Here is a 13345-nt window from a genome sequence, read left to right as displayed (position 1 = left end):
TATTGGGATTCTAGTATTTTTTATTAATGTGGCAGCGAGAAGTTAACTAAACATGATATTAATTAACATATCAATAAAAAATTATCTGAATTTCAATAAATACCATCAATTGAAATAAAAATAATAATTATGATATTAAAAAAAATAAATTAAAAACTTAGTACTATTTAGATATAAAGACAAGCACGACGCTATTGCCTCAATAATGTCACAAGTTTTATGATAAATTGTAATTTAGTGTGAGTTGAATTTCACCCTAATAAAAACTCCAAACAAAGTCTTGCCAAATAGGGTCAATAACAATCTCAATAAGAAAAATCCCCAAAGCAGACTGCTGTTGACTGACTTTTCAAAGTCTCTCTTTCTCAGCTCTGCTCTTCTCTGCTCTCACTTTTTACTCTCTTTCTCTGCTCGCCTGTCTTTCATGCTGTGGCTGGTTGATGATTTTGGTCGCTTTCTCCACTAGGGTATCACCTTCTAGCCACCGGTTTGTATATATCTTTACATTTTCATGAATTAAACTTGCTTCTTTAGTCTTTTTTTTTTTCCTTTTTCAAATTCACATGCATTTTGATTATTGAGGATAACTTTAATGAATTGTGTTTGCCCTCTATTCTTAATTAAACCTCTGCAAAATTGGGGTTCTGTGCCTTCCTTGCTCATGCTGCACATGTTCAACTTGGCAGTCAGTTTAGATTCTGTTTTCATTTAAACTTGGCATTTGGCTCACGAAGCTTACTTGCTGCCTTCATATGTGATATTAGGATCTATGTCATTTGTTATTATGTGTTTTAAAAGAGAAAGTTTTGGAATTCCTGTCCAATGAGTTCAACTCTTCTTTATTAATAATTACAAGCTTGACAACTAACTATTTTCCTTCTTTCCTAATATGGTCCTTTTCTTGATTGTATTTTTCTTGTTTTCCGCGATGTATTATTGATATGCTTTTGCTGAATTGTACTGACATCGGGGAATTATGGCTTTTTGCTTCTACTTTTTTTTTTTCTTTGGTTTAATTTTTCAATTTAATTTTTAAGTCATGTTGGAGTTATTTGATTACATTTCTTGCAATAGGCACCTCATAATAGTTTATCTCTTTATTTAGAATATTCAGTTTGTTTGGTATTTGTTTTGCAGGTCTTATTTACTAAATGGCTAGCTATGATAAGGATGAGGTGCCAATGTTGTCTGACGTTCATCCCCAGTTACTGGATGAAAATCCAGATTCTCGGTTTCAGGCTTTTGTTTCAAGAACTCAGAGTGCATCAATCTCTATTCCCATGAATACCATGGAGTCCTATGGAAATGAAGCCAACCTTGTGGGCTATACTGGTCCCTTGCGGAGTGAAAGAAGAGCTCAAATGAATCAGATGAGTGGTCCAATCTATAGCAATCGCAAAGCTGATAAAAATTTTCGACTTAACCATGGTGTACCCAATCGCAAAGTAGCAGAATCCAAGGCTGAGAAGATTCCTTCTTTTAGTAAAATGGATCAGCATGATTGGGCAGACGACAAGTATACTGGTAAAAACGAACATTTACTGAGGTCTGGACAGTTGGGAGTATGCAATGATCCTTATTGTACAACATGCCCAACATATTACAATTTCAAACCAGCAGAACAGAAACATTTAACAGCATCAGCTATATTTGACTCCAAGGTGAACATTCCCCCACCTTTTGTTTTGCTATAACTGATAGATAATTCAACTCCAAACGACAGACTTTTAGCATATATCATTACTTCATTGTAACTCAGATTTTTTTCTATCAGAAGCCCTTAATCACGAGGGCGTAAATTTGGGTCTTTGACTTATTTCTTCTTGCTTTCTTGGTTTTGACTTGCAAACAAGCCACATTAGCAATATGTATGGATGATTAGGACAACCAAAATAACAGATGCATGCTTTTAAGCAATGCACTTTTTGAATCTTTTAAAATTTCAGCTGGAAAATAATTATTACAGTTAAACGTTACATCATATTTGTCAGGTGTACCTAGTTTGACTTGCTTTTTTAATTATTTTTATGAGAGACACGTCTCTGGTTTCAACCACTGAGTTAAGACTGAAAAGCTTCATTATTTAAGTATCACTCCCTTAAATATTGAAAATGCTAGTCTGATAGTTTGCTTGACTGGAACACCACACTACTTTACACGGACTCTACTACTATACTGATGAGGATACTGAAACATCTCAACTAACTAATGTGTTGCTCCGGCTGTGTTTATTTGTGGCAGAGGGTTATTTGTGCAGTGAAGAAAGGTATTAAATTTGACCATTCAAGTATTCAATATCCCACAAATATGTAGAAACTCTTTGCTCGTCTTGGTAGAGTTGTGACTTAAAGCCAGAATATGGGATACATTTTGTTCTTACAAAATTTTAGCAATTAATATCTAACGGTCCTCTGAATATGCTATTACTGGTGTCTCATTTCTTTAAAATCCTCCCTCACATTTGACCATTCTTAGCTATTCTCTTTGTAGTTCTACAAATTATAAAGCAAGAAGATGACTCTGATGTAAGAATGTTCAACAAATTTCCCATTAATGCTTTATGGTCACAAAATCTTAAGCAATTGATGAGTTTTGGATTGGAGTTGAAAAGCAAGGGAACTTGGGGTTAAAAGATGAATGGAGGAAGAATTAATGAGTGAAAAGATGAATGGCATTTGGCCTTTTGGAAAATTCAAACTTGTAATTCCTTTATCAAAAGCTTAAGGAAATAACTAGCTTAAGAAAGTATTAGTAGAGGCTAAACGAATCTTTCTTGCTGTATAACGATTACTAATCCTAGATAGGAGGGTTACTAATAAACTGAGATTCCAAAAGAGAAAACTTCTATAACATGTAGTTTCAAAGCAAATAACCTTTGTACCCAATGATTGTGTTTATAGTTCTCTGCCTTATTTTCTTGATTTTGTAAAGTATCTACTGAAGTGTTGCTAGATCGTCAATTTAACATGTAAATTGTTCCTATCCTTTATTTCTTAAATTATTTTCAATAGCAGCCACATTGATATGCTTATGCATTTCTTTTTTTGTTGCTTCTTTACAGTTCCATAATGCTCTTTATGGGGATGCTAAAGGTTGGGCAACGAGATTTACATCTTTTCTAAAGCGATATATTCCTGGAGTTATGAATCCTCATACAAAAGTAGTTCAACAATGGAACAAATTCTGTGTCATTTGTTGCCTGGTGGCAATTTTTGTGGACCCTTTGTTTTTCTTCATGTTGTCTGTGCAACAGGTAAGACTTTATATGTAATTACTGATGGAGCAGAGCTACTGTGACAATTGACTTATAAAGTTCATAGGTTGTGCTTTGAAGCATAGCTCTGATTAATTTTAGTAAGCATTTCATTATGCAGAATATAAAATGAAAACGCTCTTTTTGGTGCAATGACCTGGGATATTTCTCTATCCTATTGAGTTTCGCATGACATACACTCTTATGCAAGTGCAAGCACATGCCAGTGCACACACATCTCAACCCTTTAATTTATAGGTCTCTTTGCTAATAAAGATATTGTTACCGTTTTCTGAGTTTGTGCAAGAATAAGAGTCCTTCCCATTGTACCTACAATCTGCATGATACCTTGGCCCAAATTAATGGACTTAAAAATTTTAAAGAGCATTCTTTAGAGCATGAAATTTGAGGAAACTTTCATAAAAATGAACTTGAGATGTGAAGCTTTAAGACATGATGGTTGTTCCTGATCTCAAGAAGGTCCAATGTGAATTCTGAATAGCATCCTCTAACAGTCAAGGTTTCTTGCTTCCATATATGAATTACTAGGGGTCTATTATATTTGGGCTGTTCTTGCTGCAGCAGCTTTGATGTCTATTTTCTTAACTTTGCTTCTTTCTTTTTTGATAATTGGAAGAGGTGTCTAAGCTTTGTGTGCTGCATACGGTATTCTTCTTGGTTCATTATTTTAGTTGTATCTGTTATGAAATTACATTATTTACCAATTTCTGGATGCAGGAAAATAAGTGCATAGTTATTAATTGGCCCCTGACAACAACCATTATTGTTTTTAGGAGCATGACTGACTTCATATACTTATTGAACATACTTCTTCAGGTACAATACTCTTTTAGCTCCTTGTGCCAAATCCTCTTGTCATTTGTTTATTTCCTCGTTTTTTCCCCTTTTGTTAATTTGTTTTCTTTCTAAATCTGCCATGTCTATCTATTGCTGAAATATGTCTCTATACTTGGGATAGTTTGATTATCCAACTTATAACTTAAAATTAATATTTCCAGCACTTATTACTTTAAATATGGTTTGATAATGTAATATGGGCTCAATTTAAAAGTTTCAAGTCAGTCAAAAACCACTTAAAATGGTAAGTCAAAATAGTTAACATTAAATTTCTTCTTAAAACAATTAGTTGTTATTTTTCAATTATTTTTAATGGAGTGATGTTTATGCCTTTGATACATCTTCAAATTATCACCAACAAACCAAAAACTCTTTATTTGACTTTTATGCCCTTAATAAATCCTTAAAATCATTATTGAACTTTTGTGATATTGTTTTTATATATTGTGAAAAGAATTATTGTCATTATATGATTGTTGTTTCTAAATTTTTTTCTTTCTTAAATAATTCCAAATTTATAATTGATGGCTAAATCTTAAGAATCAATATTATAAAGTTAAGGAGGGCATATTTAATTAAGACTTTTAAAGACTTTTTTTTTTAAATAAATTACTTTTAAAGAGTTGCTGGATTTTTAATGACTTTTACAGAGTTCATGAATTTATGAATGACTTTCGCAGACTCTACTTAAAAATACTTTTATAGACATTGACTTTTATTGATTTTCACATACTAATATTTATTTATTATTTAATTATTTAAAAATGAATTTAATCATTTTGCTTTTATTATTTTTTCATTTTTTTTTTGCGTTTACTTTAAACATTAATCCACATAATGTTATATACAACTCCATATACAAGTAACGGATTTCATTTCATTGTTGTGTTAAATTCATACCATTTTTAAATTTTTTTATCTCACAACATGAACACTATTTTTGTTTGTCAAGAGAATAATTCTTCTAAAAAGAAATTATCATATATTACAATTTTTCTCCAATTAAACCACCAAATTCATATCATACTCGTTATATTTTGTTTATTACTTATTTGATAAATACTTAAATCAATAATAATCACGCTTACTAATTATTTGATAAATACTTAAATTGACAATTACGCTTACCAACAGAAAAAGTTATCCAAATAATCCTAATAAAACCTAGAATACTATATATAGTGGAGTTGTTTACTCAAAACAATTCATTAAATACTTCATTTAAAATTCATATTTTTTATGAGGGCTTTTCTAAATTTAAATTAAAAACTTTCAATTAATTTTTTGTATGTGTGAGTATAAGAAAATATTAATTTTTAGCTTCTGAGTTTCATCTAAGTTCTTATATCTTTGAAGATGGAGAATATAGTAAAGAGAAATGAAAATGATAATGCATGAGAATTTGAAAAGAAGAAAGATGAGTTTTTTAAAAAAAAAGGTCTATTGAAATCTTGAGAATTTTTATTCATAATAATGCATAAAAGTCATTAAAAGTATATAAAAGTCCATGTTTATAAAAGTCGATGACTTTTTGAATACTAGCTTACTTTTAAAGACTTTAAAAAAGTTGTAATTGAATACCCCCTAATTTTTATAGACTTTTTTAAAGTCTTTAAAAGTCTATTGAATACCCCATGACTTCAAAGTTTTTTAAAGTTATTATTGAATACATTATGACTTTTATACTCCGTCAAAGTCTTGAAAAGTCTTAATTGAATACACTCTCCTAAATATGTCCAATCAAGAATTTTAATGATTTGTAGTAATTACAGTTATCAAACAACTTAATTAGATTTAAAACTTTTCAGTAATATTATATTTAATGTCTAATGTTTCGGCACTTAATTCTCAGTTTTACCAAATACTACCTTAGTATACTCTGGATTGTATTTTTCTTGCCCAAATTTCACAAAACTCACACAATTTATTGATCTTTAATGCACTACAAGTTGCTTATATTCACCTTTATCCCTTGCCATAAAATCCTTCCTAGTGGCTACATTTATAGCTAGCCATACTTAATATCCAAGTTCACGAATTCTTATAATACAAGATTACTTTCTTGTTAAAACATGATACCATGTCATTGGGCTACTAATTTGGAAGTATTTTATTATTTAACATGATATATAATTACTTTAGCTTACTATTTCCACTTCCTTAAATCAAATTCCTACCTTCCTAGATTCATATCACCAATTGTAGTTTTCTTAATTGTAGTTGTTGTTGCAGTGTAGGTCACATATAAAAGTTTTCTTGTAGTGTGAGGGTTAACTTATTCTCGTGGTCATTGAGATGTACACTAAAAAACGTCACTTTATGGCAATGACGTTATTTAATTTCAATTTAAGGTATTATCACATGGTTCTGACTAAACTCACCTGATTATCTTGATTGCAACAAAATCAAATTTGAGTGATCTTATTGCTATGAATGTATTGAGCGTCAGTGTAAATTGTAAAGACCTCTAGAATAATTAATGCATAAGTTTGAGACTATTCAGTTTGATGTTCGATATTACATATTAACCTCCTCTCATTCTTCATGATCTAGAAATTTCTCTTTGCCTGCCTATTTAATATCAAATCTGTCTTAGTCAACACTGGGATGCCTTAATTATAGTATTTTATCTATACTGAAGAAATTAATTGGATTGATGTCAATGGATTTTTTTAACTCTTATTTTATTTCCCTTTGTTTTTTTCAATGCAGTTTAGGCTGGCTTATATAGCTCCTGAGTCTAGGGTGGTTGGTGCTGGAGAGTTAGTTGACCATCCAAAGAAAATTGCTATGAACTACCTCTGTGGTTATTTCTTGGTTGACTTATTTATCATGTTACCGCTTCCTCAAGTAAGTTTACTTCATTAGTCGTCTGGCATAGTGACTTACATTTGTCTTCTTCTTTCCCCCCTTTTCCAATGCCTTATGATCAAATATTGTATCTATATTCATTCATTTAAGATCTGGTTGCAATCCAGGTTTTGGGCTCTTGACTGCTTATAAATACCAACATATTTAATCTATATTATGTCATTCAAGTTATAGCTTTGAAGTCACTTAGCATGTGACTGGTGTTTTACCACTTTATAATTTGAGAAATTTTATTGAGAATGAATGTTGAATATTGAGCATTAAGTACTATTGTGTATTAGCTAATTCTTGGACTCTTTAGTGCCATATGCAATCCCCATATTCATAGTGGTGAGGATCTCATGATTCATGAGTCAAGGCGAGCCCAAATTGAGTCTAATGCATACAGTTTGTAGAGGGGGATGCCAATGCACAAGAAAGAGTTTGAGAGAAAGAAGTTCTATCATTGGACAGCTTACAAGTTAGGACTTGTGAGCAGTGCATGCCTGTGTACAATAATGTGGATAATAATGATGAACAATGACACAAGAAAAAGGAATTTAAGCTTCACATAAACATCATTAGAATTAGTTGAAATATTTCATAAGCATCATATAAGCGGAGAGGCAACAACTGCAGGAAAGATACATTTACTGAAAGCTGGAACTGAAACATAAGAATAAAACGAGTAATGATTTCCTAAATCAGCTAAAATTTAACATACTACTTAAAAATGAGAGCAAAGGCATTAGAATAAAATTTCCAGCAAATCTGGAAATTATGAAAGTACCCTTGCTTTGTGAAAGATGAATTTTCCTGCATAAAGAACATTAAAACAATATTAGTAAGGTTAATTGAGTTCCCAATTAAGCTTCTCATCATTAGACATGCCAAAGTAAGTGCTTAAGCACTCGACCTGGTTTTATCATACCTTTTGTAAACATAGTGCAGTTTTGTGCAATGAAGATTCAATTATTGTTACAGTAATTATTTTAATAAAAGTATGGAGGGAGAGAGAGAGAGTAATAATGTTAGCCTTGCAAGCAATGAAGGTTCAATTTTTGTTACAAGAGAGTCTGACATAGATAGAAAAAGGAAAGCTATAGCCAAGCTGCAACTGAACTACAACAACAACTAGTGAGTTTAAGCTGAAGAAAACATAAATCTGTGACCAAAGCAACAGCTTAGGCAAGTTGGTGAACTGAGTTATAGCAGTTCCAATGACAGGAAAGGAGTTAGGGAAACTGTTGAGCTAGCAATTAGCTGATCAAGTTAATCATGGGCTGGACATTATGTTAAGAGAGTTTTTAGCTAAGAAGTGTTAGTATATTTTTGGGCTCTGTGATTAGCATATAAAGGTGACAATTTGATACTTAATAATGGATTGTTTGATCCTAACAGATCAAAACTTCAATTTCTCCCTCTTCTGACTCTCTTACTAATCTTCATTTCCATTCTTTTTAATTCTCCCTGCCGTGAGACAGCTGCAACCACAATAATCATTATTTGGACGAGTTAATTTGTCCCATTTTCTAATTGGTCTCAAGTCTCAACCTTTAGGCGGCTGCAATCACAATGTATTAAAGAATATTGCTTTGCTTAGAGACCAATGATGATCTATGTGTCCACTAAAACACATGGTTAACATCCAAACCACCTGTTGTCCCTTGGAACTAAGAAGGGGGTTGAATTAGTGATTTCAAATCGCAGAAAATATTTGAAGTATAAAACATAAGAATCTTAAAGAAGGATTGAGGGGTTTGGAAGAGAATTAGGGTTAGAGAGATTGACACAAAGGTTTATAGTGGTTTGAGAACAATCCTTCCTATGTCCACTCTCGAGATCACACTTGAATATTCCACTATAATCAACTTGATTACAACCTTTGGGTTTTAGCAAGTTCACCCAACAACTTAGTGTTTTCACAGGCTAACACTAAACCTCTTCCCTTAGTTCAGTTCCCTCACTAAGTCCCTTAACCCTTGAGTATTAATGGTTACTCAACAACTAATTCCTTATTTTTTAATGTCTAGGCTCACACAACATCTCTTTTGTTTAGTTGAATAAAGAGATTCAACTTAATACATTATGCAAAGGAAGAATTTAAGTGTAGAAAATTAAGAAATAAATTTGCAAGAGGGGTATTTATATTCATACCAATCCTCAAAAAGATGTCACAAATAGCCCATAGCTTATTTAATGCAAACCTTGACGATTTTGACAAAAGTTACTTCCTGCCTGAAAAACACTTTTTCTGAAAAGAGTCGTTGGGACTCCAACGGCTTTGGACATGTGGCACTGCAGAAGCATTTACTGACTCCGCATTAATTGCAAAAACTGCCCCCGTGCTTCTCGTCAAGTAATCTACTGCCATTTCAGGTTTTTGGGCCACCCTTGCGCTTCTGGCAATGAAGACTTGTTGACTGCCAGGTGTCTTCAAGTTCTTGGTGTTCTGTCAGGGGTTCCTTTACTCGTGGATGGTCAACTTGACCATATGAAATGCGCCCTTGCGCTTTCAATGAGCTCTCATGCTTTACATGTCTTTTTTTACAAATCTTACTTGAAAGCTTAAGGTACTTTTTCCTAACATTTGAACCCTTATGCACTGTCATATAGAGACTCAAACATATAGTTAGCAACATTCAATTTGGTTGTTAAGATAAAAATAGAGATTAATTAGCCTTTAGATCAACACCACCAACAAAGGTTTTAAAGAAGATAGGCACTCCTTATGGTGCATTTCGAGCTTAGAAAACCAAAATTTTATTAGGCTTTTAATCAATTACTGTAAAAAATAGATTTCCAAAACTTAAATGAAGATCAAAACATAAAAATTTAAAAACTAGAGATGTCAATTTTGTAAACCCAACTTCAATTTGTCTTTTTCATAACTCAAACATTAGGAACATCAAATATTTTTGAGGAATGTGGACATTGTGTCAAAGTAAAAGTAAATTTTTGGATTATGTCAATCAAACTTTCCAAACCAGTATGATTTTTACACTGATGATTTGATGGTAACTTTTGATATTTGTTACACGTATGTCGTAAGGAACTTAGCATCATGACTGAAAACTTAAAGCAAAAAGGTAAAAGCTGCATTATGAGAGAGAGAGAGAGAGAGAGAGAGAGAGAGAGAGAGATATTTTTGAGGAATGTGGACATTGTGTCAAAGTAAAAGTAAATTTTTGGATTATGTCAATCAAACTTTCCAAACCAGTATGATTTTTACACTGATGATTTGATGGTAACTTTTGAGTAAAAGCTGCATTATGAGAGAGAGAGAGAGAGAGAGAGAGAGAGAGAGAGAGAGAGGTTTCTACAAGATGTTTAACTGCCGTCTTTGAATTAACACCTGAATTTGTTAGTTCATGTTCTACTTCCAACTGCATGCTTCATGTTGATGGTACTTGTGCAGAGAGAGAGAGAGAGAGAGAGAGGGAGAGAGAGAGAGAGAGAGAGAGGGGTTTCTACAAGGTGTTTAACTGCCGTCTTTGAATTAACACCTGAATTTGTTAGTTCATGTTCTACTTCGAACTGCATGCTTCATGTTGATGGTACTTGTGCAGAGAGAGAGAGAGAGAGAGAGAGAGAGAGAGAGAGGTTTCTACAAGGTGTTTAACTGCCGTCTTTGAACTAACACCTGAATTTGTTAGTTCATGTTCTACTTCGAACTGCATGCTTCATGTTGATGGTACTTGTGAGCTGCCGTCTTTGAATTAACACCTGAATTTGTTAGTTCATGTTCTACTTCGAACTGCATGCTTCATGTTGACGGTACTTGTGCAGATTATTATATTATTGGTCTTACCAAATGGCTTGGGATCATCTGGAGCAAATTATGCCAAGAACCTTCTACAAGCAGCAGTTCTTGTCCAATATGTTCCGAGGTTATATAGGTTCTTACCTCTTCTTGTTGGCGTGTCTCCTAGTGGCTTCATATTTGAGACAGCATGGTCAAACTTTTTCATAAATCTTCTCACCTTTATATTGTCTGGCCATGTTGTCGGGGCACTCTGGTACCTCTTTGGGTTGCAGGTGGGCAAAAGTCATCTTAATGTTTAAACAAGCGTGCTTGTTGAGTTCTTTACTTTTGTTCATACTCCAGATGTTATGCTTGGAACTTTATTCCTGAACATAATCATTCTTTCTATAGTTTTTTCATGTACAACGGAAAATGAGCAGTGTTTTTACGGTTTGCAATTTTTAAAATCTACAGGCAGTACAACAACCAAAATAACATTTTTCTCCAAATCATTTAAATTTTTTTTGTTGATATTATTTTAATTTGAAGTATATTATGATATAACAAATTCTGTTGTTCGCATTTAATTTAACTGCATAGTGGAACCTTAAACATTGCAGCGATTTTTTTGACTCAATCAGCTTTTGTTAAAGCCTATTGACTGATTGGCAATTTAGAAAAACAAATAGACTGAAATGGAATCTGGATACATGTTGATTGAAGTAAACTTCCATAGATTTTTGCATATAAGTCTGGGACTGTTGATGCCAATACTCCAATCCAGAAAAGATATGTTATTAACATTTACTTGTTATATGAATAGGTGCGTGCACATATATGAGTTACAGTTATCTCCCTTCTATTTACTTTCTATCCATGAGGCGATACCTTGTTCCAATATGTTGGATTATAGCAGAACTGTATTTTTCAGAATTTAAGATCTTGAACTTATCAGTATATATTGAGTTGTTGCTTTATTATTTGTAAGCTCAAATGCTTATGGTAAGTTTATATACTCAGATGACATTATTCTCATGAAGGCAGTAAAATTGATTCCCAGATATATTTGATTTAGTTGCATGGCTTCTTAAATATCTTCAATTAGATATTGTCATATATTTTTGTGTTTGATGCTCTGGTTGTCTCTTATCTTATTGTTCTGAGTTGACTGGAAAAATCCTGAAATTACTCATCAATGATGCAGTGCATCATTGATAGTTTTTAAATGATTTATTCTCACCTAACCCTTCCAACCTATTATTCTACCAGAGGGTTAACCGGTGTCTTCGTGATGCCTGCCGTCATTCTAGTATTTGGCCCGAGTGTATGCAGTTCATAGATTGTGGTCATGGGAATAATGTAGAACGCAATGCTTCTAATTCAAAGTGGAAAAATTGGACACAGAGCAATGTCAATGCTAGTGCTTGTTTCACCGAAGATGGTTTTTCATATGGAATTTTTATCCAAGCTGTTAACCTCACAACAAGGCACAGTGTTGTCACTAGATATGTGTATTCATTGTTTTGGGGATTCCAGGTAACTACCCAAAGGCGACTTATTCAAGGATTCTGATCATAATCTTAATCATCATAGTTTTTCTTCTCTTTCATGGTAGTTGTTGAGTGTTGACATCATGAATGCAATTTTGTATTTTTGAAGCAAATCAGCACTCTTGCTGGAAATCAGACGCCAAGTTATTTTGTCTGGGAAGTCCTCTTTACGATGGCCATTGTTGGAGTTGGCCTCTTACTGTTTGCTTTTCTCATAGGAAATATTCAAAACTTTCTCCAAGCACTTGGTCGAAGGTACGACTTTTTCTTAATGTTATGAAAAATGCCACTTGATTTTATTCTTTCCAGTTAATGTTTCCTAGTTTTTTACTGAAGAAATGACTACTTCTTTGAAATGATATTCTTGATTCTGAATGCATGGATGGCACTAGTGAATGTAAGTGCGGTATAAGGTGCTTTACTGGAGAGGAGGTTTATACTCTTGTGCCTTTTCAAGTTTTAATTAGTTAGGTTTTGATCTGATGTTATTATTAAGTAGTTTCTCTAGAAACTGCTTATAGGTTTTTTGCAACTAACAAAGATAAGGTTATTTACCAAATTGCTGCTTAACCTTTCTACCATCCTTAAAAAATTAGTCTTAAAATAATTGTTTGTTACTTAAGGATTGGGACGTTCAATAAGATGAGTTTAACAAATAATGCAAATGAAGTTACATTACATAACCTTGGACAGAGTTCTCCTTTACTTAGCAAGTCTTTGACACACTCAAGATCCGTTTTTTGTTTTTGAAATTTTTTTTATATCTAGGTATCAGTGGATAGCATGATGGAGAAACGTTTGTTGAACTTGCAGCCCTGAAATTTGCAGCAAGTTTGATCTGTATGCACATTCTATGAAAATAAAAGTTTGATTTTGATTGACTAATCTCTATGCATATGGTGACAAATCTGTTATTGAAGGTAACAGTAATAACAGTTATTGTTATTCTCAAAAAAGAAAAAAAGTCAACAGTTTATTCTTTGTAAATTTAAGTCTTACTCAGATTTTGGGGCTCTTTCTCATATCATATGACATTAGTTCGTTTGTTGACAGTAATTAAAGAGTAAGTTGCACTATTTAGTTGCTTGG

General features: G+C 32.8%; 1 protein-coding gene across 8 annotated transcripts in view; it reads left to right on the top strand.

Moving 5' to 3' along the window:
- Positions 1 to 276: 276 nt before the first annotated feature.
- Positions 277 to 13345, top strand: part of LOC8289784 (probable cyclic nucleotide-gated ion channel 20, chloroplastic) — a 33256-nt gene continuing 20187 nt past the window's right edge. For 3 of the 8 annotated variants that reach the window (XM_025158341.2, XM_048370792.1, XM_048370791.1), the window contains exons 1-8: positions 286 to 487; positions 1138 to 1661; positions 3062 to 3253; positions 3992 to 4090; positions 6824 to 6961; positions 10751 to 10999; positions 11976 to 12242; positions 12366 to 12511. In XM_025158341.2, coding sequence (XP_025014109.1) covers positions 1152 to 1661; positions 3062 to 3253; positions 3992 to 4090; positions 6824 to 6961; positions 10751 to 10999; positions 11976 to 12242; positions 12366 to 12511 — 1601 coding nt within the window. In that variant the 5' untranslated portion in view covers positions 286 to 487; positions 1138 to 1151. Of the gene's footprint in view, positions 488 to 1137; positions 1662 to 3061; positions 3254 to 3991; positions 4091 to 6823; positions 6962 to 10750; positions 11000 to 11975; positions 12243 to 12365; positions 12512 to 13345 lie in introns of all 8 variants that reach the window. The other 5 variants (XR_007214728.1, XM_002524587.4, XM_015722641.3 and 2 more) reach the window with 4 other exon arrangements.

The sequence above is a fragment of the Ricinus communis genome, chromosome 2 (genome assembly GCF_019578655.1).
Source record: "Ricinus communis isolate WT05 ecotype wild-type chromosome 2, ASM1957865v1, whole genome shotgun sequence".
In the NCBI taxonomy this organism is placed as follows: Eukaryota; Viridiplantae; Streptophyta; class Magnoliopsida; order Malpighiales; family Euphorbiaceae; genus Ricinus; species Ricinus communis.
The sequence above is the reverse complement of the archived record's forward strand: the minus strand, read 5'-3'. Positions and strand labels throughout refer to the sequence as shown.